This window comes from Pristiophorus japonicus, chromosome 7 (genome assembly GCF_044704955.1).
Source record: "Pristiophorus japonicus isolate sPriJap1 chromosome 7, sPriJap1.hap1, whole genome shotgun sequence".
NCBI lineage: Eukaryota > Metazoa > Chordata > Chondrichthyes > Pristiophoridae > Pristiophorus > Pristiophorus japonicus.
In genome coordinates, this window is record NC_091983.1 from 5,519,736 (window position 1) to 5,546,773 (window position 27,038).

Below are 27,038 nucleotides of genomic sequence, written 5' to 3' on the forward strand. Positions count from 1 at the left end.
GTTTCTGGTGAATTAATGTGGGCAGTGTTAATTGGGAATAGATTTGTGTGGGATCGTTCTGTGCCCAACGCGTTGCTGGACTGCAGGTTTGCCCCCAGTCCCAGTGATGAGGTGCTGTTGACATCAAATTCAGGGACCACTTACATTGTGACACAAAATCCAGGGACCCCTTACATTGTGACACCAAATCCAGGGACCACTTACATTGTGACACCAAATCCAGGGACCACTTACATTGTGACACCAAATCCCAGGACCACTTACATTGTGACACCAAATCCTGGGACCACTTACATTGTGACACCAAATCCAGGGACCACTTACATTGTGCAGCCAAATCCCGGGACCACTTACATTGTGACACCAAATCCAGGGACCACTTACATTGTGACACCAAATCCCGGGACCACTTACATTGTGACACCAAATCCCAGGACCACTTACATTGTGACACCAAATCCAGGGACCACTTACATTGTGCAGCCAAATCCCGGGACCACTTACATTGTGACACCAAATCCCAGGACCACTTACATTGTGACACCAAATCCCGGGACCACTTACATTGTGACACCAAATCCAGGGACCACTTACATTGTGCAGCCAAATCCAGGGACCACTTACATTGTGCAGCCAAATCCCGGGACCACTTACATTGTGACACCAAATCCAGGGACCACTTACATTGTGACACCAAATCCCGGGACCACTTACATTGTGACACCAAATCCCAGGACCACTTACATTGTGACACCAAATCCCGGGACCACTTACATTGTGACACCAAATCCAGGGACCACTTACATTGTGACACCAAATCCCGGGACCACTTACCCAGGACCACTTACATTGTGACACCAAATCCCGGGACCACTTACATTGTGACACCAAATCCCGGGACCACTTACATTGTGACACCAAATCCAGGGACCACTTACATTGTGCAGCCAAATCCCGGGACCACTTACATTGTGACACCAAATCCAGGGACCACTTACATTGTGACACCAAATCCCGGGACCACTTACATTGTGACACCAAATCCCAGGACCACTTACATTGTGACACCAAATCCCGGGACCACTTACATTGTGACACCAAATCCAGGGACCACTTACATTGTGCAGCCAAATCCCGGGACCACTTACATTGTGACACCAAATCCAGGGACCACTTACATTGTGACACCAAATCCCGGGACCACTTACATTGTGACACCAAATCCCAGGACCACTTACATTGTGACACCAAATCCAGGGACCACTTACATTGTGCAGCCAAATCCCGGGACCACTTACATTGTGACACCAAATCCAGGGACCACTTACATTGTGACACCAAATCCCAGGACCACTTACATTGTGACACCAAATCCTGGGACCACTTACATTGTGACACCAAATCCAGGGAACACTTACATTGTGACACCAAATCCAAGGACACTTATACCGTAACACCAAATCCAGGGACCAGTTACAATGAGACATCAAATCCAGATGAATTACATCATGACACCAAATTGAGGGACCAGTAACACTGAGAAACCAAATCCAGGGACCACTTACACTGAGACTATAAAATTACATAGGATATACGGCACAGAAATGGGCCATTTGGACGAACCAGTCCATGCTGGTGGTTATGCCCTGCTCGGGAATTAGAGAGCCTCAGTAAGGGCAATGATCATGCCGGTGAAACCAGCTCTAGTTAGGGCGAAGGGTGGGTAATGAATGAAGACATGATGGTGCAATAAGACGGCAACTGGTGGGGCCGATGACAGATTATTGTCAGAAGCCCTTTTCAGGCAGGCTGATGATTAAATGTAACGAGCGCAACAACTGTTTCCGTCTGTTCTTGTCCCAAAATCCCCAAATCTAATGTCACTAATTTTTTTTCTGTGAGAAATGTAGAGATGTGAAAGAAGGGAGGAAATGAGTCTTGCGCAGGAAAGACGTTACCTTGAATGAAAACATTGTGAGACTGTTTTGTGACTCGTCTGTGGGAGGTTAAAATCATAAAATGGAAAAAGGCATGTCGAATGACACTTATATTGCCAATAGTGCTTTCTAAGTGAATCACTAAGCTGAATATCCTATTGACTAGCCCAACCACTAATCCCAATCCTAACAAATAACCTCAAACCACAACCACTAACCCCTAAACCTACATCTAAACCCAGCCCCTAATCAAGGCTAAGAAGAAAATAAACAGCAGCAGAAGTAGGCCATCTGGCCTCTTGAGCCCACTCTGCCATTTAATAAGATCATGGCTGATCTGTCCTTGGCCACAATTCCACTTCACTGCCCTCTCCCCATAACTCTTGACTCCCTTATCTTTCAAAAATCAGTCTATCTCCGACTTAAATGTATTCAATGATCCAGCCTCCGCTGCTCTCTGGGGTAGGGAATTTCAAAGATTCATGAGCGTCTAAGAGAAGAAATTCCTCCTAATTTCCGTTTTAAAAGGGTGACCCCTTATTCTCAGATTATGCCACCTAGTTCTAGATTCCCCTACAAGAGGAAACAGAGATCAGTGCAGGAGCTAAAGACCTGATAAAGGAAGTATTTAAATAATTATTTTGATGCAAGAAATACTGCAAGGTATGTTAGTAACACGTAATTATAATCAACTAACCCATCAAAATTAGCAAAGACAATTACAAAGATCAGAACATTTCAAAGATGATCACATGCAGCATGTCATCTGGTACATTCATAATAAAGGATGAAACTGAGTACTGTGTGCAATGAGCAAATGTGACCTTAGCTCCTTTAATGAGACTCCAGAGTGCAGGTACCTCGTGGTTGGCCTGCTTATATACCATGCTCCCAAGGGAGGCTGGGATTCCTTGGGACTCCAACAAGAAGGTGGTAGTGTAATACAGGTTACAAGGGGTTAAATACATATCACTCCCCCGTGAAGTCAACAGTACACTTATTTACAAGGTGAGACGATCTGGGGCTTTTCGCTCCCTTGTCGACCGTCTTGGTACAAATGCGGGTGTGGGTAAGTTGGTTAGTTCTTCACTAACTGTTGGGCAGTTGGCCTTGCAGGGCTGCTGGGGATGGTGAGTTCAGCTTCGTGGTCAACCATGATGTCAGTTGCCACTTGTGTGTGTGTTGGAAGATCAAAGTTGGTGGTGTCTTCATAGCTGTTGGTGAACCGGAATTTGATTTGGTCCAAATGTCTTCTGTACGTTTGTCCATTGTCCAATTTGACCTGAAACACCCTACTCCCCTCTTTGGCTGTGACTGTGCCAGCGAGCTATTTGGAACCATGTCCATAATTGAGCACAAACACAGAATCATTGATCTCAATATCGCGTGACAAATTTGTGCGGTTATGGAACACACTTTGTTGATGCCACTTGCCCTCCATGTGATCATGGAGATCAGGGTGGACAAGAGAGAGCCTTGTTTTTAGCGCCCTTTTCATGAGCAGCTCGGCTGGGGGAACCCCGATGAGTGAGTGGGATCTGGTGCAGTAGCTGAGCAGCACTCAGGACAGCCGGGTCTGCAGGGAGCCTTCCAACACACGTTTCAAGCTTTGCTTGATGGTTTGAACTGCCCGTTCTGCCTGGCCATTGGATGCGGGCTTGAACGGGGCAGATGTGATGTGTTTGATCCCATTGCAGGTCATGAATTCAGCACTGGTGAAGCACGGGCCATTGTCTTTGACTAGGACATCAGGCAAGCCGTATGTGGCAAACATAGCTCGTAGGCTTTCAATAGTAGCCATGGACATGCTTACAGACATTATCGCACATTCAATCCATTTTGAGTAACCGTCCACGACAACCAAAAACATTTTGCCTAGAAATGGGCCTGCATAGTCCATGTGGATCCTCAACCACGGTTTGGAGGGCCATGACCACAAACTTAGTGGTGCATCTCTGGGTGCATTGCTCAGTTGAGACCAAGTGTTGCACTGGCGCTCGCACGGCTCTAAATCTGAGTCGATGCCGGGCCACCACACGTGGGATTTGGCTATGGCTTTCATCATTACAATGCCTGGATGGGTGCTGTGCAGTTCACAAATGAAGGTATCTCTGCCTTTCTTGGGCAAGATCACGCGATTGCCCCACAACAGACAGTCCGCCTGCAGGGACATTTCGTCTTTGCGCCTGTGGAACAGCTTAATCGCCTCCTGCATCTCTGCTGGGACACTGGACCAGGTCCCATGGAGGACACAGTTTTTTTTTACCAAGGACAGTAAAGAATCCTGGCTGGTCCAGGTCCTTATCTGCCAGACCGTAATGGGGGACTTTTCATTCTCGAAAGCTTCCATGACCATGAACAAGTCCGCTGGCTGTGCCATTTCCACCCCGGTGGTGGGCAATGGCAGCCGACTGAGAGCATCTGCGCAGTTCACTGTGCCTGGTGTGTGGCGGATTACATAGTTGTATGGCGACAGCGTGAGTGCCGATCTTTGGATGCGGGCAGAGGCATTGGTGTTAATCCCTTTTCTCTCAGAGAACAGCGATATAAGAACATAAGAATTAGGAACAGGAGTAGGCCATCTAGCCCCTCGAGCCTGCTCCGCCATTTAACAAGATCATGGCTGATCTGGCTGTGGACTCAGCTCCACTTACCCGCCCACTCCCCATAACCCTTAATTCCCTTATTGGTTAAAAATCTATCTATCTGTGACTTGAATACATTCAATGAGCTAGCCTCAACTGGTTCCTTGGGCAGAGAATTCCACAGATCCACAACCCTCTGGGAGAAGAAATTCCTTCTCAACTCGGTTTTAAATTGGCTCCCCCGTATTTTGAGGCTGTGCCCCCTAGTTCTAGTCTCCCCGACCAGTGGAAACAACCTCTCTGCCTCTATCTTGTCTATCCCTTTCATTATTTTAAATGTTTCTATAAGATCATCCCTCATCCTTCTGAACTCCAACGAGTAAAGACCCAGTCTACTCAATCTATCATCATAAGGTAACCCCCTCATCTCCAGAATCAGCCTAGTGAATCGTCTCTGCACTCCCTCCAAAGCCAGTATATCCTTCCCCAAGTAAGGCGACCAAAACTGCACGCAGTACTCCAGGTGCGGCCTCACCAATACCCTATACAGTTGCAGAAGGACCTCCCTGCTTTTGTACTCCATCCCTCTTGCAATGAAGGCCAACATTCCATTCGCCTTCCTGATTACCTGCTTCACCTGCAAACTATCCTTCTGTCATTCATGCACAAGGATCCACCGGTACGCTCGCGGCCTTCCGCGAGAGGTGGGCACCGGAGGGACTGGAGTGCATCATCACGCCCGGCAACCAAATTTTAATTTGATTTTACGTTTTAAAGTTTAATTTGTTTTAATTGCCGGTGTTTTTAGTGTCCCCTTCCCTTTTATAGGGGGCACCGGAAAAATTGTGATTTTAGTGCCCAAAAAAAAAAGAAAAACACAAAATAAAAACCAAAAAAAGGAAAAAAGGGCCTTGTAAATGTCTGGTGTGTCACCCAGGTCGGGTGGCACAGTTTAATGTTTATGTTTTGCAGGTAGACTCTAAAAGAGTTTCATGCACAAGGACCAATTGTGGAGCAGTGGAGGCGTGTCCTGCTCAGTTGGAGCTGAGCTGCAGAGAGAGGAGCAGTTATCAACCTGTGCTCCTGCCTGGAGAGCCCTGAGACCAGCCCAGGAAGAGAAGGAAGGAAGGGGCTTCACCACCAACTTTCACCCAGAGGGAGAGGAGGAAAAAGCAGAAAACTTTGTACATCTTTTTACCATTCTGCAAAGAGTTGGAGAGAGGGGGAAAAACCAACAAACATCCAGTGTGGAAGGAGGGAGACTCTACCATTCAACAGGTGGGTGTATTGGTGCAGTCCCAAAAAGACTTTGTTGAATCGGTGGGGGGAGGAAAGAAGACCACTGAGGGCCGGAACATCGCGGGGGGTGTGTGTGTGTGGGGGCCTTGCTTACAACTAGGTCCCCCCCCCACAATTGACCCCCCCCCCCCAATTGCCTAGCCTGGGGTAGCTGAAGCTACCAGGCTGAAGATTTTCCTTAATCACCCTATTTAAACATCATTAGGAGTGTGTGCCTGGTGGCTCGAGCTGCCCCAGGTGAAGACATCTTCTCCCCTCACCTGAAGACCACCCCAAAGACTGTGTTTTGCCATCTGGGGATTGCACCCACCCACAGCTGCGAGGGGAGACCTGCCCTCGCAGTCCCCCCCCCCTTCCCACCCCCCTCTCTCTTTCTCTGTTACTCTGTTTCTCCCCTCTCTCTCTGAGGCCCCTTTCTCCTAATTTAAAAAAAAAACAATTGAGACAACTGAGCAGAGGGAGCAAGGCCCCTCCCCAATTGCCAACTAGGGGAGAGGTGCCTCGTTAAGGGCTCCTCTGCTCAGTTAATATACGAGGCCAATAAAGACCATTAAGGCCTGTGACTTTGGGGTGGGTGTAGCCCTTAAAGGGACCCCGTGATGGCGACCCCATCCACGCCGGTGGCAGGGCCAGCGAGGACTTATGCGCAGGTGGCAACCGTTTCCACGGCACCTCCTGCGCCACCCGCTGCCCTGCCACCATTCAGATTAATCACCAAAAAACACGGGGTCAAGAGCTACACTCACCCCACAATGACCATCGAGGAGTGCGTGCGGGCGATGGCTGGGGTAGTCGGCCCCTCGGCCATTGTCGCAGCCTCCAAGATGTCTGGGAAGGCCATGTTCTTCCTGGGGTCAGAGCGGGCGGTGTCCCTGGCCCTTGAAAAGGGGCTCACGGTGGGCGGGACGTTCCTGCCGGTGGACCCTCTCGAGGCCACCGCGCAGAGGGTCATCGTGTCAAACGTCCCGCCCTTTGTTTCCGCTGAGCTCCTCCTCCCTCACCTACACCAACTGGGGGAGGTAAGGTCGGGGATCAACCCCATACCGCTCGGCCTCAGGGAGAGCAGCCTGCGCCACGTGTTCTCCTTCCGCCGCCAGCTCTTTGTCCGGCTGGCGCGGGAGGACATGACGGAAGGGCACTTTAATGTGGTGCACGAGGGGACTGCCTACCGTGTCTTCTGGACGTCGGATGGCGTGCGGTGCCATGCCTGCAGAGAGGTGGGGCACATTCGCAAGAACTGCCCCACCTCCAAGGCCGCCAAACCACCGAAGGCGGCCAAGGCTGGCGCCGCCGCCACCCCTCCCCCTAGTTGCGTCCGCGTGCCGGGAGCCATAGGTGCGCGGGCATCGTCGGAAGCCTTTGTTTTCGGGGCCTCCGGCGGGGGGGAGGGAGAGCGTCCGAACGGAAGGAAGGCGCGGGACAAGGCAAAACATCCAGAGGCGGGTTCCCTCGGTGCGCCAGACAATTTGTTTACCGCGCTCGGCCCAACCCAGTCACCGGCGAGCGCGGGGTGCCCCGAGCCCGTGCCCGAGCCCTTGAACAACACCACAGAGGGGCCCGGGCGCGGGCAAGAAAAGGAAAAGGGGGGGCGGAGCGGGAGGCCTCGGCAGACATGGAGGTCTCCCTGCCTCCGCGCGCCCCCAGGAACAAAAGGAGGCGCGGCTCCGATGAGGCGGAGGGGGAACAACATCCCTCCGCGGAGGAGTCGGTGCCCGCCGCGTGACCCGCGTCCCCAACCAGCGCCCCCAAGCTGCGCTGTAGGTGAGAGGAGTCTGTCCCCGGGGAGGGTGAGACAGTCGAGGCTGCCCAACCTCTGCCTCCCGGGGATGGAGTGGAAGATCTGCCTATCGTGGGGGGCGTGGGGATCGCGGAGGAATGCATTGCCGCCGGGCCGGGCGTCCCGGGGACTGAGGCGGGCGGGGCCGAAAAGGCCGAACCTGAGCCCGCCCAGCTATTAATCAACTTCCCCCGGGAGTCGCTTTACCAGGCAGAAACACAAATGAGTGATTTTAATGAAACTGTAGATGCTGGGCCGGGGGGTGGCAGCGGGGAGGGGGAGGAACACCCACCCTCGCCTCTTGCTGTGGAGCTGGAGCACTTGGAGAGCCTGGGGATTTCCTATGGCCGGGTCTCTCCTTGTTCCCCGGTTCCTGGGGTGGAGGGGGAACCCCTTCCGCTGTCATTTCCCGACCCAGCACCATTTTTAAAAGAGCCCAGTGGGGACTCCTCTGCCGACGATCCTGGGGGTGGGATCGGGGCAGAGCCAGGGCCAGTTGGAGCGGCCGGTTCATTTGCCGTACCTTGTGCGGTCGATGGGCCGGCTGCTGGCGGCCACCTCCCGGAGGAGGACGGGACTCGGTGGGGGACGCGGGTGAAGACCTAGAGACCACCGCCAGCGAGGCGGTGGATCTGCTCGCGGCCGCTGCCGAGACCATCCTCATTCCTGCAAAGGAACTCCGGGACTTTTTGGCCCAGAGCCGGGGTCACTGCAACCAAGCCCGACTGGCCCTGGAAAAATGGCCCGAGCCAGAGCTGATCAAGGCGTCCGTCCGCGCCGCCGTCAAAACCTTGGCTGCGGGCGGGCCCTTGACAAAGGCGCAACACCTTGAGCTACGCGAGCTCGAGGGACTCCTCGCTGGGCTGCGGAGGGAGCGGAGTTCAACAAAAGACTCCACTCCCTCCCCCACAATAGGTTAAGGTAGAGGTTGCACTATGCTTTTGCCATGAAGATAACCATAGCCAGCCTCAACATCAACGGCGGCAGAGGGGCACGCCGTAGATTTGACAATTTTTCGCTCCTGCGGGAGGGGAAATATGCGGTGTGCTTCCTGCAAGAAACCCACACCGTTCCAGGAGACGAAGCCACGTGGCTCCTGGAATGGCAAGGAGAGGTCCGCATGAGCCACCTCACCGCCATTTCTAGTGGGGTGGCCATCTTGCTGGGCCCGCATTTTCAGCCGGAGATCTTGGGGGTCGAGGAGCCCGTGCCAGGCCGCTTGCTGCACGTAACGGTTCGCCTGGGGGACGTGCCGCTCCATCTCGTGAACGTGTATGCCCCTCAGCCCGGCCCGCAGCAAACGCGCTTCTTTGAAAAGGTGTCCGCTCTTCTTGGCTCCGTCGACGTCGGCGACTGCATTGTCCTCGGGGGGGATTTTAACTGCACCCTCGAGGCGAGGGACCGCTCCGGTGCCCCGCAGTGCATGACGGCGATGGAGAAGCTGAGGGACCTGGTCGGGTCCTTCGACTTGGACGTCTGGCGAAATCTCCACCCCGACTCCAGCGCCTTTACTTGGGTGAGGCCTGGAGTAGGATGGTCTAGAGTCGACCGCCTTTACGTGTCTCGGGCGTACGTTTCCTGCGTCCCGGCGGCCTCCATGCGGCCGGTGCCGTGTTCGGACCACCACCTGGTGTGGGCGGAGCTCGCTTCGCTCCGCGCGAGGACGGGGTCCGCGTACTGGCACTTTAACAACCGGCTGCTGGAGGACATGCGGTTCCAGGACTCGTTCCGTCGATTCTGGTCCGACTGGAGAAGGAAGCAGGGGGGCTTCCCCTCCTTGAGGCTATGGTGGGACGTGGGCAAGGCTCACGTCTGCGTCTTCTGTCAAGAGTACGCGAGGGGGTCGACCAAGAGGCGGGCAGCCAGAGTCGGGCGCCTAGAAAAAGAGGTGCTCGAGCTGGAAGCCCGTCTCGGTCAAGTCGTCCAGGACCCGGCCCTGCGGACGGTGTACGAAGTGAAGAGGGCCGCGCTGAAGGACCTGCAGCTCGTCGGGTCCCGAGGCGCGTTCGTGAGGTCGCGGATCCGGTTCCTGCGGGATCTGGACCGCGGCTCCCCCTTCTTCTACTCGCTGGAAAAAAGGCAGAGTGTCCGTAAGCAGCTCTTGACGCTGCTGGCCGACGACGGCTCTCTCGTCTCGGATCCGGAGGGCGTCAACAACAGGGTCCGTGAATATTACGGGGCTCTGTTCTCTCCGGATCCGTCCAGCGAGGAAGCGCATAGAGTTTTGTGGGAGGACCTGCCGAAGGTCAGCCCGGAGGGCGCCGAAAATCTGGAAGCTCCGCTAAACCTGGCGGAGCTGACCGGTGCCCTCGACCGGCTCTCGAGGGGAAAATCCCCGGGGCTGGACGGGCTGACCGTGGAGTTCCACAGGGCGTTCTGGGACGTCCTGGGGGGCGACTACGCGCGGGTCCTGGGGGAAAGTCTGGCGACCAGGGAGATGCCCCTCTCTTGGCGCAGGGCAGTCATCGTCCTGCTGCCTAAGAAGGGCGATCTCCGCCTCCTTAAGAACTGGCGCCCGGTCTCCCTCCTCAGCACGGACTACAAAATCTTCGCCAGGGCGATGTCTGCTCGCCTTGGTGCCGTGCTGGACCACATGATCCACCCTGACCAGTCCTACACGGTCCCGGGCCGGACAATCCACGATAACATCCATCTGGTCCGGGACCTCATCCATTGTTCCCAGGAGGCTGGTCTGTCGGTCGCCAAGAGAAGGCGTTCGACAGGGTGGATCACGACTATCTGCTCGGAACTCTGCGCGCTTTCGGGTTCGGGATGCATTTCGTCGCCCGGATCAGACTTCTGTACGCCGCTGCGGAGTGTCTGATTAAGGTTAACGGGTCCTTGACGGCGCCCCTTCGCTTTAGGAGAGGGGTGCACCAGGGATGCCCCATGTCCGGCCAGTTATACGCCGTTTGCGTGGAGCCTTTCCTGCGCCTCTTGCGGACGAGGTTGACGGGACTGGCTCTGCAAGGGCCGGACGTGGAGGTCGTCCTCTCGGCTTACGCCGATGACGTGCTCCTCGCGGTAGAGGATCCCGCTGACCTGCGGAGGATGCGTGAATGCCAGGAGATTTACTCGGCCGCGTCCTCCACCAGGATCAACTGGGAGAAATGTTCCGGACTCCTGGTGGGTCAGTGGCGGGTGGACTCCCTGCCGGGGGAGCTCAGGCCTTTTGCCTGGAGCACGACCCATCTCCTCTATCTGGGAGTCTACCTTAGCCCCGACGAGGGAGCCTGGCCGGCGAACTGGCAGGAGCTGGAGGCCAAGGTCGCCGCTCGCCTAGGGCGCTGGACAGGACTGCTCCGAGTGCTGTCCTACAGGGGTCGAGCGCTAGTCATAAACCAGCTGGTGGCCGCAATGCTGTGGTACCGGCTGGTCACTTTGACCCCTCCCCCTGCGTTTGTCGCCAAGATACAGAAGAAGCTGGTGGACTTCTTCTGGAACAACAGGAAGCACTGGGTCTCTGCCGCGGTCTTGAGTCTCCCGCTTGAGGAGGGCGGTCAGTCGTTGGTGTGCGTCAGCGCCCAGCTCGCGACTTTCCATCTTCAGACCCTGCAGAGATACCTTTACGTCGAGCCCCCTCCTAGGTGGTGTGCTCTGGCGACGTATTTCTTCCGCCAGCAGCGCAACCTCAATTATGACACGCAGCTCCTGTTTGTGAACTTGGGGGGGTGCCAGGACCGCCCTCCGGGAGCTGCCTGTCTTTTACAGGGAACTCATCAGGGTCTGGAACAAAGTCTCCACCAAGAGAGTGGCGGCCGTCCTGCAGGAGCCGCTGCTCGGGAATCCGTACCTCCACGACCGAGGTTTTATGTGGCGGTCGGAAGAGAGGGCTGTGACTGGTGAGGTGACCAGGGTCAGGGACCTGCTCGATGGCGGAGGAGCGGGCTGGATGGCGCCAGACACGTTGGCGCGGCGCCTAAACTCTGCCAACGTCCGCCACGCGGCCGATGCCATCGAGTCGCTAAAAACAGCTCTGGGCCCTGACTCCGTTAGGTGCATCGAGGAGGCTCAAGCACGTGGGGAGATCCCGTCCGAACTGACCCCCGTCCGGACGGAATTCCTCATCGGCGCCAAACCCCGGAACCTCCCTCGGGGGCCGGCGCCCCACAACTTGAGCCGCCTCGGGGAAATCCCCTCCGTGCCTTTCAGTTCCGCGCGGAGGGGTTTCCTGTACGGGCTGCTCCTGCACACTCTCAACTTTGCCATCCTCGCCGGCCGTCCGGACACGCCATGGCGTACCATCTTGCCTTCCGGAGGAGGCGGGGGTCCCCGATGGAGGGCACTCTACGCAGGGGTCCTCCCACTATTCATCGGGGACTTGGCCTGGAGGGTGGTGCACGGAGCAGTGCCGTGCAACAAATTTTTAAGCCGGTTCACGGACTCCCAGGCCGCCTGCAATTTCTGCAGTCTGGAAGAGTCCGTGTTCCATGTTTTTATGGAATGCACAAGGTTGCAGCCCCTGTTTTATTATTTGAAGGGGCTGCTCCTGAAATTCTGGCTGCACTTCAGTCCCACTCTCCTGATCTTTGGGCACCCTGTGCGGAGGGGAGCGGGTAGGTCCGAAGGCCTCCTCGTAGGACTGCTCCTGGGCACGGCCAAGGGTGCCATCAGCCGGTCCAGGCAGCGGGCGGTCGAGGGGGTCGTTCAACCTGATTGCCTGCCTCTCTTCCGCTCTTACATCCGGTCCAGGGTGTCCTTGGAGATGGAGCACGCGGTGTCCACCGGTACGCTCGCGGCCTTCCGCGAGAGGTGGGCACCGGAGGGACTGGAGTGCATCATCACGCCCGGCAACCAAATTTTAATTTGATTTTACGTTTTTAAGTTTAATTTGTTTTAATTCCCGGTGCTTTTAGTGTCCCCCTTCCCTTTTATAGGGGGCACTGGGGAAAATTGTGATTTTAGTGCCCAAAAAAAAAACAAAAAAAGAAAAACACAAAAAAAAAGGGGGAAAAAAAAAAGGGCCTTGCAGATGTCTGGAGTGTCACCCAGGTCGGGTGGCACCATTTAATGTTTTTTTGTTTTGCAGATGAACTCCAAAAAGAGTTTCATGCACAAGGATCCCCAGGTCCCTCTGCACCGCAGCATGTTGTAATTTCTCCACATTTACATAGTCTTCCCTTTTTTTGTTTTTTTTCCCAAGGTGGATGACCTCGCACTTTCCGACATTGTATTCCATCTGCCAAACCTTAGCCCATTCGCTTAACCTATCTAAATCTCTTTGCAGCCTCTCTGTGTCCTCTACACAACCCGCTTTCCCACTAATCTTTGTGTCATCTGCAAATTTTGTTACACTACACTCTGTCCCCTCTTCTAGGTCATCTATGTATATTGTAAACAGTTGTGGTCCCAGCACCGATCCCTGTGGCACACCACTAACCACCGATTTCCAACCCGAAAAGGACCCATTTATCCCGACTCTCTGCTTTCTGTTAGCCAGCCAATTCTCGATCCATGCTAATACATTTCCACTGACCCCGCGTACCTTCATCTTCTGCAGTAACCTTTTGTGTGGCACCTTATCGAATGCCTTTTGAAAATCTAAATACACTACATCCATCAGTACACCTCTATCCACCATGCTCGTTATATCCTCAAAGAATTCCAGTAAATTAGTTAAACATGATTTCCCCTTCATGAATCCATGCTGCGTCTGCTTGATTGAACTATTCCCATCTAGATGTCCCGCTATTTCTTCCTTAATGATAGTTTCAAGCATTTTCCCCACTACAGATGTTAAACTAACCGGCCTATAGTTACCTGCCTTTTGTCTGCCCTCTTTTTTAAACAGAGGCGTTACATTAGCTGCTCTCCAATCCGCTGGTACCTCCCCAGAGTCCAGAGAATTTTGGTAGATTATAACGAATGCATCTGCTATAACTTCCGCCATCTCTTTTAATACATTGGGATGCATTTCATCAGGACCAGGGGACTTGTCTACCTCGAGTCCCATTAGCCCGTCCAGCACTAACCCCCTAGTGATAATGATTGTCTCCAGGTCCTCCCTTCCCAGATTCCTGTGACCAGCAATTTCTGGCATGGTTTCTGTGTCTTCCACTGTGAAGACCGAAGAAAAATAATTGTTTAAGGTCTCAGCCATTTCCACATTTCCCTTTATTAAATCCCCCTTCTCATCTTCTAAGGGACCAACATTTACTTTAGTCACTCTTTTCTATTTTGTATATCTGTAAAAGCTTTTACTATCCGTTTTTATGTTTTGCGCAAGTTTACCTTCGTAATCTATCTTTCCTTTCTTTATTGCTTTCTTAGTAATTCTTTGCTGTCGTTTAAAATTTTCCCAATCTTCTATTTTCCCACTAACCTTGGCCACCTTATACGCATTGGTTTTTAATTTGATACTCTCCTTAATTTCCTTGGTTATCCATGGCTGGTTATCCCTTCTCTTACCGCCCTTCTTTTTCATTGGAATATATTTTTGTTGAGCAGTATGAAAGAGCTCCTTAAACGTCCTCCACTGTTCCTCAATTGTGCCACCGTTTAGTCTGTGTTTCCAGTCTACTTTAGCCAACTCTGCCCTCATCCCACTGTAGTCCCCTTTGTTTAAGCATAGTATGCTCGTTTGAGACACTACTTCCTCACCCTCAATCTGTATTACTAATTCAACCATACTGTGATCACTCATTCCGAGAGGATCTTTTACTAGCAGATCGTTTATTATTCCTGTCTCATTACAGAGGACCAGATCTGAGATAGCTTGCTCCCTTGTAGGTTCTGTAACATACTGTTCTAAGAAACAATCCTGTATGCATTCTATGAATTCCTCCTCCAGGCTACCCCGTGCGATTTGATTTGACCAATCGATATGTAGGTTAAAATCCCCCATGATTACTGCCGTTCCTTTTTCACATGCCTCCATTATTTCCTTGATTATTGCCTGCCCCACTGTGAAGTTATTATTTGGGGGCCTATGAACTACACCCACCAGTGACTTTTTCCCCTTACTATCTCTAATCTCCACCCACAATGATTCAACATTTTGTTCATTAGAGCCAATATCATCTCTCACAACTGCCCTGATATCATCCTTTATTAACAGAGTTACCTCACCTCCTTTCCCTTTTTGTCTATCTTTCCGAATTGTCAGATACCCCTGTATGTTTAATTCCCAGTCTTGTGATCAGTTTCAAGCTCAAACTTGAGGCCAAATAAGTACTGGTGCATTTTTTTTACCCCGTAAACGCACGCCAGAGCCTCTTTTTCAATCATGCTGTAGGCCCTTTCGGCCTTTGATAAATTCCTGGAAGCATAAGCGACCGATTTCATGATCCCCGATTCATTAGCCTGTTGTAACACACACCTGACCCTGTATGACGACGCATCGCAAGCTAGCACTAAACTTTTACGAGGGTTATACAGGATAAGCAGTTTGTTTGAATACAACAGATTTCTGGCTTTCTTAAAGGCAGCCTCTTGTGAATTCCCCCATACCCAGTCATCTCCTTTGTGCAGTAGCACATGTAGGGGTTCTAGCAGGGTGCTTAACCCAGGTAGGAAATTACCAAAATAGTTAAGGAGTCCCAGGAACAACCACAGCTGTCACATTCACATTCTTGATGGCCTCCGTCTTGGCGTCGGTGGGTCTGATGCCATCTGTCGCGATTCTTCTTCCCAAGAACTCGACCTCCTGCGCCAGGAAAACACACTTCGAGCGTTTCAACCTGAGCCCCACGCGATCCAACTGACTAAGAACCTCTTCCAGATTCTTCAAGTGCTCAACAGTATGTCGTCCTGGAAAACCACGGTGTGAGGAACCGACTTTAGCAGGCTTTCCATGTTCCATTGGAAGATTGCCGCGGCCGACCAAATCCCGAACGGGCACCGGTTATAGATGAACAGACCTTTGTGCGTGTTGATGCAGGTGAGGTCTTTCGAAGGCTCCTCTAGCTCTTGCATCATGTAGGCTGAGGTCAGGTCCAGCTTGGTGAATGCCTTCCCTCCATAGGTCGTCTGACTTGGGTAGTGTGTACTTGTCCTGCAGTGAAAAACAGTTAATTGTTACTTTGTAGTCCCCACAAATTCTAACTGTGCCATCCTCTTTAAGTACTGGGACAATCGGACTAGACTACTCGTTGAATTCCACCGGCGCGATGATGCCTTCTCACTGCAGCCTGTCCAGCTCAAATTTCACTTTCTCATGCATCATGTACGATACCGCCCGTGACTTGTGGTGGATGGATCGTGTACCGAGAACCAGATGGATCTGCACTTTCATCCCCAAGAAGCTTCCAATGCCTGGCTCGAACAAGGATGGGAACTTGCTTAGAACCTGGGCACATGAGGCTTCATCGACAGATGAAAGCGCTCGGATGTCATCCCAGTTCCAGCGGATTTTTCCCAGCCTACTTCTGCCAAACAGTGTGGGGCCATCCCCTGGTACAATCCAGAGTGGGAGTTCATGTACTGCTCCATCATAGGAGACTTTGACTTCTACACTGCAAATTACAGGGATTAGGTTCCTTGGTGTAAGTCCTTAGTTTGGTGTAAATGGGGCTGAGCTTGGGCCTGTGTGCCTTTTTGCCCCACAGCCTGTCGAAGGCCTTTTTACTCATTATGAACTGACTTGCACCCGTGTCCAATTCCATAGATACTAGAATTCCGCTCAGTTCAACTTTCAACATTACTAGTGGATATTTCGTACTGAATGTGTGTACCCCGTACACTTCTGCTTCCTTGGTATGAGACTCCAATTCAGCCTGGTCCATAGCGGAGCAATTTTCCTCTGCAACGTGGTGGTTTGCAGAGTTTGCAGCTCGCCTGCACATTCGCTGGAGGTGTCCCATTGTTCTGCAACCGTTGCATGCATAGACCTTGAAGCTTCATTGATGGGGCTGATGATCACCTCCACTGCGCCAACAAGATGTTAACTGCCTTGTATTAACGATTGATGGCAGACTCTGGGTCATCTGAGGTCGGGCAGCAGCACCCAGCATGCACATTCTGCCATGTATATTTCTGCTTGAAATTGACATTACTTTATGCACAGTACTGGCTGAGACTACTTTACTCTGCGAAATCTGTTTGGTGTTGTCGCTGGTGGACAGAAATGCCTGGGCTATCATTATAGCTTTACTTAGATTCGGAGTTTCTACCGTCAACAGTTTGTGAAGGATTGTCTCATGGCCAATGCTCAGTACAAAAATGTCTCGAAGCATTTGTTCTAGGAATCCCTCAAATTCACAATGTCCTGTGAGGTGCCTTAGTTTGGCAACATGGCTTGCCACTTCCTGGCCGTCCGATCGTTGACACGTGTAGAACTGATATCTCGCCATCAAAACGATTTCCTTAGGATTTAGGAGCTCCCGGACCAGTGTACACAATTCTTCATAGGATTTCTCTGTTGGTTTTGCTGGAGCTAGGAGATTGTTCTGAGGCCATAGGTTGTTGCCCCACAGACAGTTAAGAGGATCGCCCTTCATTTGGGCAGCGTTCTCGTCCCCTTCCAACTCATTGGCCACAAAGTATTGGTCAAGTGTCTCCACAAAGGCCTCCCAATTGTCCCTTTCTGAGAACTTCTCCAGGATACCAACTATTCTTTGCATTTTTGAGCGGTTGTTCATTACCTAATTGCCAATTGGTACACTCATAGTACTCCGTTTCATTCTTTATTGTGTGCAATGAGCAAGTGTGACCTTAGCTCCTTTAATGAGACACCAGAGTGCAGGTACCGCGTGGGTGGCCTGCTTATATACCGTGCTCCAAAGGGATGCTGGGATCCTTTGGGACTCCAACAAATAGGCCCTCTGGTGGTAGTGTAATGCAGGTTACAAGGATTTAAATACATAACATCATCATAGGCGGTCCCTCGAAACGAGGATGACTTGCTGCCATGCCAAAAAAGGATGAGTTCACAGGTGTTTCAATGAAGGACCTGAACTACATCCTCAAGGGTGGAAGATGCCTGTGCGTGGATTTTTTTAACATGTGGTGGCCATTGCACACCAGTCATGACATGGCTTGACAGAGCGAGGTCTTGATCCAGTGGTAAGGATTACCGAAGACAACTGGAGACTAGCTCTGCTGCACGGACCTAGTGCGCAAACATATCACAGTGGGGGCTGGCCTATGCTGCCCCTGTGCCCCTGGCCCTGAACTCACATCTCCCCTGGACCCCAATGATGTCCTTCTACAGTCTCTCGCCGCTACTTCGCCACAACCTCGCCGCTCCTGCTGTATCTGCCCAGGCTCCAATCACAGACCTGGACCTTGATGACGTCACTCTTCACTGCCATCATCCTCCCGTACCAGCTCATGCTGCTTCCTGAAGGGGCCTCGACACTGCCCCCCCCCCCACCCCCGCCGCCCCTTTTATGGCCCCGATCTGCCTCTGGTGTTCTCACGCATGTCGGGGCCTCCACACCGCTCCTTTTATGGCCCCGACCTGCTGCTAGTGTTCTCACACAGGTCGGGGCCTCCACGCTATAATGCAGCACAGAATGACAAATTTGGTTTGTGTGGAGTATGTGAGGAGTTCTACTCACTGCATTCAAAAATCGTTAAGCAATACAAAAAATAACAGATTTCCAGTCTTAACATAGATAGTTGTTTCAATGGTTGGTTGAAAGGAACGTTAAATGAGTGTAAAGTGAAACATGCCGGTTCAGTCTTTGACACCCACAAGCCGTATACTCAAACGAAACAAGCTTGGGATTTGATGTGGTAAAAGATGAACTGCGTGAGAAGTGCAATAATCTTGAGTAAGAAAAGGCCCAAAATGGAAGGGAAGGGAATATTAATTAGTCTCCTCTTATTATGGAGAAATCAAATATTCGACACACGGTGTTTGAAACAAGCCGATTTATTTAATATTTATGCAGAACGTTAATCTCCAGCTCAGGTATAGAGGTAATTAAGAGCAGCAGAAACATAGTCTAACTGCCAGAATGAACATGGTTCAGTGCCCACTGCAATCAAAGTAAATCCTGTCCTATTGTCTCAATGCCGGCGGATTTACCCAGCAATCCTGGCAAAGGAGCATGTGCCCAACCCAGTCTACAGGCTCCCAGTGCGCAGGCGCTGGACCTGGCTGAGTTTGGGGCATGCGCGATGCGTGTAATGGCGGAGCGGGCATGATGAATATGTGCTCAGCAGAAGCGCCGTTTTCAGCGGGCCTGAGGGGAATAACGGACCAGCGGGTAGCTGGGGAGGCGTCATAAACAACTCGTGTCCACCGGAAGCCCGAAATAATAAGCTGAATATCGGCGACTGCAGTTTCGCGGTTTTCTCCCGGTCACAGGCCCAGGGTAACGGCGGCCATCTTTGTACAGGAAGGCAAGTTCAGCCCTCCGCCATCTTGATTCAGTCAGCAGCAACGTGCAGGAGCAACGTGAGGTGCGTCAGTGTCTGTTCCCAACCGGTCCTTGTGGGTAAAGCAACAACTTAGTTATTTTCTCCCTCTCCACACCTCGGATTTCTCACCATCTCTCCTAAAGGCGCTGCTCAGTGCTAAGCTACAGACAATTGTAACAGGAAAGCCCCATGTACAGTCCCAGGTTTGGAATCCCCGTGAACAGTCCCAGGGTTATTATCTCGTACTATAATAACATAAGAAAAAGGTGCAGGAGTAGGTCATTTGGCCCTTGGAGCCTGCTCAGCCATTCAATAAGATCATTGCTGATCTGATCATGGACTCAGCTCCACTTCCCTGCCCGCTCCCCATAACCCTTTACTCCCTTAACGCTCAAAAATCTGTCCCTTTCCGCCTTAAATATATTCAATGACCCAGCCTCCATAATTCTCTGAGGCAGAAAATTCCATAGATTTGCAACCCTATAAGCGGAAATATCCTCTCTGCATCCATCTTGTTGAGCCCCCTCATTATCATAAGTTTCATTAAGATCACCTCTCATTCTTCTGAACTCCAACGTGTATAGGCCCAACCTACCCTCCTAAGTCAACCCCCTCATCTCCGAAATCAACCGAGTGAACCTTCTCTCAACAGCCTCCAATACGTCTATCCTTTCTTAAATACAGAGACCAAAACTTGTAGCAGTACTCCAGGGTGGCCTCACCAATAGCCTGTACAATTGTAGCAGGATTCCCTGCTTTTATAATCTATCTCCTTTAAAATAAAGGCCAACATTCCATTTGCCTTCCTGATTACTTGCTGTACCTCTAAACTAACTTCTTGTGTTTCATGCACAAGGACCCACAGGTCTCTCTAATGCAGTACTTTGCAATTTTTCTCCATTTAAATTATAATTTGCTTTTCTATTATTTCTGCCAAAGTAAATAACCTCACATTTTCCCACATTATACTCCATCTGCCAAATTTTTGCCCACTCACTTAGCCGATCTATATCCCTTTGCAGATTTTTTGTGTCCTCACGATTTGCTTTCCCACCCTTCTTTCTATCATCAGCAAAATTGGCTACGTTACGCTCGGTCCATTCATCCAAGTCATTAATATAGATTATAAATAGTTGAGCACCCAGCACCGATCCCTCCGGCACCCCACTAGTCACTGTTTGCAAACCGGAAAATGACCCATTTATCCTGACTGTGTTTTCTGTTAGTTAGCCAATACTCTATCCATAGAAACATAGAAAATAGTTGCAGGAGTAGGCCATTCGAGCCTGCACCACCATTCGATAAGATCATCGTTGATCATTCACCTCAGTATCCCTTTCCTGCTTTCTCTCCATACCCCTTGATCCCTTTAGCCGTAAGGGCCATATCTAACTCCCTCTTGAATATATCCAATGAACTGGCATCAACAACTCTCTGCGGTAGGGAATTCCACAGGTTAACAATTCTCTGAGTGAAGAAGTTTCTCCTCATCTCAGTCCTAAATGGCTTACCTCTTATCCTTAGACTGTGACCCCTAATTCTGGACTTCTCCAACATCGGGAACATTCTTCCAGCATCTAACCTGTCCAGTCCCATCAGAATTTTATATGTTTCTATGAGATCCAGGTCCAGTCGATCTAGTCTCTCCTCATATGTCAGTCCTGCCATCCCGGGAATCAGTCTGGTGAACCTTCGCTGCACTCCCTCAATAGCAAAAACATCCTTCCTCAAATTAGGAGACCAAAATTGAACACAATATTCCAGGTGAGGCCTCACCAAGGCCCTGTACAATTGCAGTAAGACCTCCCTGCCCCTATACTCAAATCCCCTCGCTATGAAGGCCAACATACCATTTGCCTTCTTCACCGCCTGCTGTACCTGCATGCCAACTTTCAATGACTGATGAACCATGACACCCAGGTCTCGTTGTACCTCCCCCTTTCCTAATCTGCCACCATTCAGCTAATATTCTGCCTCCGTGTTTTTGCCCCCAAAGTGGATAACCTCACATTTATCCACATTATACTGCATCTGCCATGCATTAGCCCACTCAGCTAACCTGTCCAAGTCACCCTGCAGCCTTTTAGCATCCTCCTCACAGCTCACACCGCCACCCAGTTTAGTGTCATCTGCAAACTTGGAGATATTACATTCAATTCATTTGTCTAAATCATTAATGTATATTGTAAAGAGCTGGGGTCCCAGCACTGAGCCCTGCGGCACCCCACTAGTCACTGCCTGCCATTCTGAAAAGGACCCGTTTATACCAACTCTCTCCTTCCTGTCTGCCAACCAGTTCTCTATCCACATCAATACATTACCCCCAATACCATGTGCTGTGATTTTGCACACCAATCTCTTGTGTGGGACCTTGTCAAAACCCTTTTGAAAGTCCAAATACACCACATCCACTGGTTCTCCCTTGTCCACTCTACTAGTTACATCCTCAAAAAATTCCAGAAGATTTGTCAAGCATGATTTCCCTTTCATAAATCCATGCTGACTTGGACTGATCCTGTCACTGCTTTCCAAATGCGCTGCTATTTCATCTTCAATAATTGATTCCAACATTTTCCCCACTACTGATGTCAGGCTAACCGGTCTATAATTACCCGTTTTCTCTCTCCCTCCTTTTTTAAACAGTGGTGTTACATTAGCTACCCTCCAGTCCATAGGAACTGTTCCAGAGTCGATAGACTGTTGGAAAATGATCACCAATGCACCCACTATTTCTATGGCCACTTGCTTAAGTACTCTGAGATGCAAATTTATCAGGCTTCAATCCCATCAATTTCCCGAACACAATTTCCTGCTTTATAAGGATATCCTTCAGTTCTTCCTTCTCACTAGACCCTCGGTCCCCTAGTATTTCCAGAAGGTTATTTGTGTCTTCTTTCGTGAAAATAGAACCAAAGTATTTGTTTAACTGGTCCGCCATTTCTTTGTTCCCCATTATAAATTCACCTGAATCTGACTGCAAGGGACCTACGTTTGTTTTCACTAATCTTTTTCTCTTCACATATCTATAGAAGCTTTTACAGTCAGTTTTTATGTTCTCAGCAAGCATCCTCTCATACTCTATTTTTCCCCTCTTAATTAAACGCTTTGTCCTCCTCTGCTGTATTACAAAATTCTCCCAGTCCTCAGGCTTGCTGCTTTTTCTGGCCAATTTATATGCTTCTTCCTTGGATTTAACACTATCACTAATTTCCCTTGTTAGCCACCTTCCCCGTTTTATTTTTACTCCAGACAGGGATCTACAATTGTTGACGTTCATCCATGTGATCGTTAAATGTTTGCCATTGCCTATACACCGTCAACCCTTTAAGTGTCACTCGCCTGTCTATTCTAGCCAATTCACGTCTCATACCATCAAAGTTACCTTTCCCCAAGTTCAGGACCCTAGTCTCTGAATTAATTGTGTCACTCTCCATCTTAATAATGAATTCTACCATATTATGGTCACTCTTCCCCAAGGGGCCTCGCACAATAAGATTGTTAATTAGTCATTTCTCATTACACATCACCCAGCCTAGGACGGCCAGCCCTCTAGTTGGTTCCTCGACATATTGCTCTAGAAAATCATCCCCAATACACTACGGGAAATCCTCCTCCACCGCATTGCTACCAGTTTGGTTAGCCCAGTCAATATGTAGATTAAAGTCGCCCATGATAAGTGCTGTACCTTTATTGCACGCATCCCTAATTTCTTGTTTGATGCTGTCCCCATCCTCATTGCTACTGTTTGGTGGTCTGTACACAACTCCCACTAGCGTTTTCTGCCCTTTAGTATTCCGTAGCTCCACCCATACAGATTCCACATCATCCAAGCTAATATCCTTCCTTACTATTGCATTAATTTTCTCTTTAACCAGCAACGCCACCCCACCTCCTTTTTCTTTCTGTCTATCCTTCCTCAATGTTGAAGACCCCTGACTACCCATGCTAATATATTACCCCCAACCCCGCGAGCTTTTATCGTGCAGTAACCTCTTACGTGGCACCTTATCGAATGCCTTCTGGAAATCCAAATACACCACATCGACTGGTTCCCCCTTATCCACCCTGCTCGTTACAACCTCAAAGAACTGCAGCAAATTTGTCAAACATGATTCCCATTTCATAAAACCATGCTGAATCTGTTTGATTGAATCATGCTTTTCCAAATGTCCCGCTACTCCTTCCTTATTAATGGATGTACAGTCCCACGGTTGGAATCCCCATGTACAGTCCCAGTGTTAGAATCCCCATGTACAGTCCCAGGGTTAGAATCCCCATGTACAGTCCTAGGTTTAGAATCCCCATCTAAAGTCACAGGATTGGAATCCCCACGTACATTCCCAAGTTTAGAATCCCCATGTACAGTCCCAGAGTTAGAATTGTGTGACTGTACAAAGACTAAGTGAAAAATTGAGGCCTTGGGAAAGAATCATCAAAACATGATTCAATTTTTATACTAAACTATTTGAAATTAAATCAACGAATTGTGGCATGTATCATATTCCTTTCATGCCAAATGGGAAAGAAGTGATGTGTGGGCTGTGCAGGAATGTTTGTGTCCGGTTACACAGCATGTCCCTGGATCTCCACTCCAAATGTACTTCATTAGGTTCACAGTCTCATTGACTCATCCATCTGACTGGATGGACCACACCCTTTAAACCCCATCAGAGAAATATCAGCATTTGATGTTCAGTTACGATAAACTTTTATAAATCACCTGTTAGGCCTCAGCTGGAGTACTGCATTCAATTCTGAGCTCCAAACTTGAGGAATGATGCCAAGCTTCTAGAGAGGGTGCAGGAGCAATGGTGCCAGGGATGAGGAACTTCAGTGTTGTGGAGAGACTGGAGAATGTTTTCTCCAGAGAGCAGAAAAGGGTAAAAGGAGATTTGATAGAGATGTACAAATTCATGAACAATTTTGATAGAGTAAATATGGAGAATATGTTTCCAGTGGCATTTGGGTAGGTAACCAGAGGAGTCAGACTTCCGATGATTGGCAAAAGAACCAGAGGTGAGATGTGGGATCATTTGTTACCCAACGAGTATCTGGAATGCAATGTCTGAAAGGGCGGTGGAGGCAGATTCAATAGGAACTTTCAAAAGGGAATTGGATAAATACTTGAAGAGTAAAATGGACCGAGCTATGAGTGAAGAGCAGAGCACTGAGACTCACCAACATGTCACCAAAGAGTCGGCAGACACAATGGGCTGAATGGCCGCCTTCTGTGCTGTGCCACTCCCCGAAAATGGCAGATGATCTTACCCAGAGAGCTCCACGAGGGGGAATATGCCCTATCTTCATCAGCAGGGGGACAGCGCGTTGGTGCAGGAAGGGCTGGTCCCTGGAGAGCGTCTCCCTGTGTGGAGCGGCTCCTGGAGACTGGGGAGCGAACGTGGGCTCAGCAACACCCGAGTGCGGCTCTCGGGCCCCCAGGGAACACCGAGTGCGGCTCTCGGGCCCCCGGGGAACACCGAGTGCGGCTCTCGGGCCCCCGGGGAACACCGAGTGCGGCTCTCGGGCCCCCGGGGAACACCGAGTGCGGCTCTCGGGCCCCCGGGGAACACCGAGTGCGGCTCTCGGGCCCCCGGGGAACACCGAGTGCGGCTCTCGGGTCCCGGGGAACACCGAGTGCGGCTCTCGGACCTCCGGGGAACACCGAGTGCGGCTCTCGGGCCCCCGGGGAACACCGCGTGTGGCTCTCGGGCCCCCGGGGAACACCGAGTGCGGCTCTCGGGCCCCCGGGGAACACCGAGTGCGGCTCTCGGGGCCCCCGGGGAACACCGAGTGCGGCTCTCGGGCCCCGAGTCAGAGTCTCCAGGCCCGTCACCATCAAACCCTGATGGCAGCCCCTCCCCCACACCAGGAAAACAACAACTTGCATTTATACAGCAGGCCCAGCAATTCCCAGCCGCTCTGAATCAGAGTGGGTGCTGGATGTGGAAGTCGCTCCCTAGCCTCCTGTGTGGGTCTGTTTGTTGCATCAGTTTCAGCTGGAGTGGAGAGGGGGGAGAAGCTGTTGGGTTTCACCCCCAGTACTTCTGGGCCCAGTGGGACCAACAATTTCCCATGTGGGACTGTCGAGGGAGGTGGGTCCCCCTCCCTGAAGGACAGCAGTGACCCAGATGTGTTTTTACGACAATCCGGCTGCTTTCATGGTCACTTTTTTCTAGTGCCAGCCCCACAAATGACCAGATTCATTAAGCTCAATTTCACAACCTGCCTTTGTGTTTTTGTGGGTTCTCTCTCACACTCCCTTTTCCTGTTTGAAATTCACTTTACAGGGTGTTAAAAGGGGAGGATTTGTAGACTGGAAGCTCAAACCAAACATCACCTCAAGATCTGACAGTCACTCGATCCATCGGGACTGGAATATCATCAGCTTTTGACCATGGAAGCAGAAGGCATTGTTCACAGTGGGGAGAAACGGTACACGTGCTCTGTGTGTGGACAAGGCTTCAGCCAATCATCCAAACTGGAGAGACACAAGCGCAGTCACACTGGGGAGAAACCGTGTAAATGTGGGGACTGTGGGAAACGATTCAACTGCCCGTCCCAGCTGGAAACACATCGGCGAGGTCACACTGGGGAGAGGCCGTTCACCTGCTCCGACTGTGGGAAGGGATTCACTACATCATCTAACCTGCTGACACACCAGCGAGTTCACACTGGGGAGCGGCCGTTCACCTGCTCCGACTGTGGGATGGGATTCACTCGGTCATCCCACCTGCTGACACACCAGCGAGTTCACGCTGGGGTGAGGCCGTTCACCTGCTCTGAATGTGGGAAGGGATTCACTACATCATCCTACCTGCTGACACACCAGCGAGTTCACACTGGGGAGAGGCCGTTCACCTGCAGTGTGTGTGGGAAGGGATTTACTCTATCATCCAACCTACTGAGACACCAGCACACTCACACTGGGGAGAGGCCGTTCACCTGCTCTGATTGTGGGAAGGGATTCACTCAGTTATCCAACATGCTGATACACCAGCGAGTTCACACTGGGGAGAGACCGTTCACCTGCTCTGAGTGTGGGAAGGGATTCACTCAGTTAGCCCACCTGACTGGACATCAGCGAGTTCACACCGGGGAGAGACCGTTCACCTGCATTGTGTGTGCAAAGGGATTCACTCGGTCATCCCACCTGCTGACACACCAGCGAGTTCACACTGGGGAGAGGCCGTTCACCTGCTCCATGTGTGGGAAGGGATTTCCTCAGTCATCCGACCTGCGGACACACCAGCGAGTTCACACTGGGGAGAGGCCATTCACCTGCTCTGACTGTGGGAAAGGATTCACTTGGTCATCCCACCTGCTGAGACACCAGCGAGTTCACAAGTGACTGCAGGGGTTGGATTCCGCTGTTATTGATGCTGTTAATCACATTCCGACTGAATCATGTTCATGCTGACAGTTGGGGTTTCTAACACTTGTAACGCTGATGTTAATAACTCCTGTAACTGGGCTGGAGTTTAATATTTGGGATATAGACACATAAATTAGTGTTGCTTTCAACACATTGCTGTGGATTTTTGTCTGTCTCACCTGAGTATTTAGCAACACCTGGCTGGAGCTGAGAAAGGACAATCTCGGGGGGGGGGGGGATCTTACTGGGGGAACAGAACTTCAGCCTGGACACAGTCTGTCAGGGCCACACTGAGAGGGGCCAACTGCACTTTGGTCTTTCTCGTCTCTCTTCACTGACAGCAAAGTCGCCGTGCGGGTTAATCCTGACACGTGTAAGGTCCAGATGATACCCACCCAAGGTTGATTAATGAGATGGGATGGGTGCTCTGTCAGCCCCTTGCACATATCTCCAACAGCTCAATAGAGTCATGGATTGTTCCCTGAGTTTGGAAGGCTGCACACATAGTTCCCATTTTCCAAATTGGGGACAAATCTGAGCCAGGGAACTAAATGCCCATCAACGTGACCCCAATCACGGAAAGGTGCTTGAAGGGATCCTGAGAGATGCTGTTTTAGATCATGGGGAAAGGGAAGGGGCCATTACAGACACTGAACACAGCTTCCTCAAAACAAGGTCACATTTTACAAACTAGCTTGAGTTAGTGAAGAAGTTGTAGGTTGGTGGATGGGGGGAATCCGATTGACATTGTCTACCTCCGG

The 27,038-nt window shown here is 50.9% G+C and overlaps 1 protein-coding gene across 2 annotated transcripts in view; it reads left to right on the forward strand.

The window, feature by feature from the left end:
- LOC139266728 (zinc finger protein 235-like) overlaps nt 1-26,386 on the forward strand; it is a 72,318-nt gene extending 45,932 nt beyond the window's left edge. The window contains exons 1-2 of one of the 2 annotated variants that reach the window (XM_070884313.1): nt 18,676-18,947; nt 25,193-26,386. In XM_070884313.1, coding sequence (XP_070740414.1) covers nt 25,300-26,253 — 954 coding nt within the window. In that variant the 5' untranslated portion in view covers nt 18,676-18,947; nt 25,193-25,299 and the 3' untranslated portion in view covers nt 26,254-26,386. Of the gene's footprint in view, nt 1-18,675; nt 18,948-25,192 lie in introns of those variants that run through there. The other variant, XM_070884314.1, reaches the window with a different exon arrangement.
- The last annotated feature ends 652 nt before the right edge of the window (nt 26,387-27,038 follow it).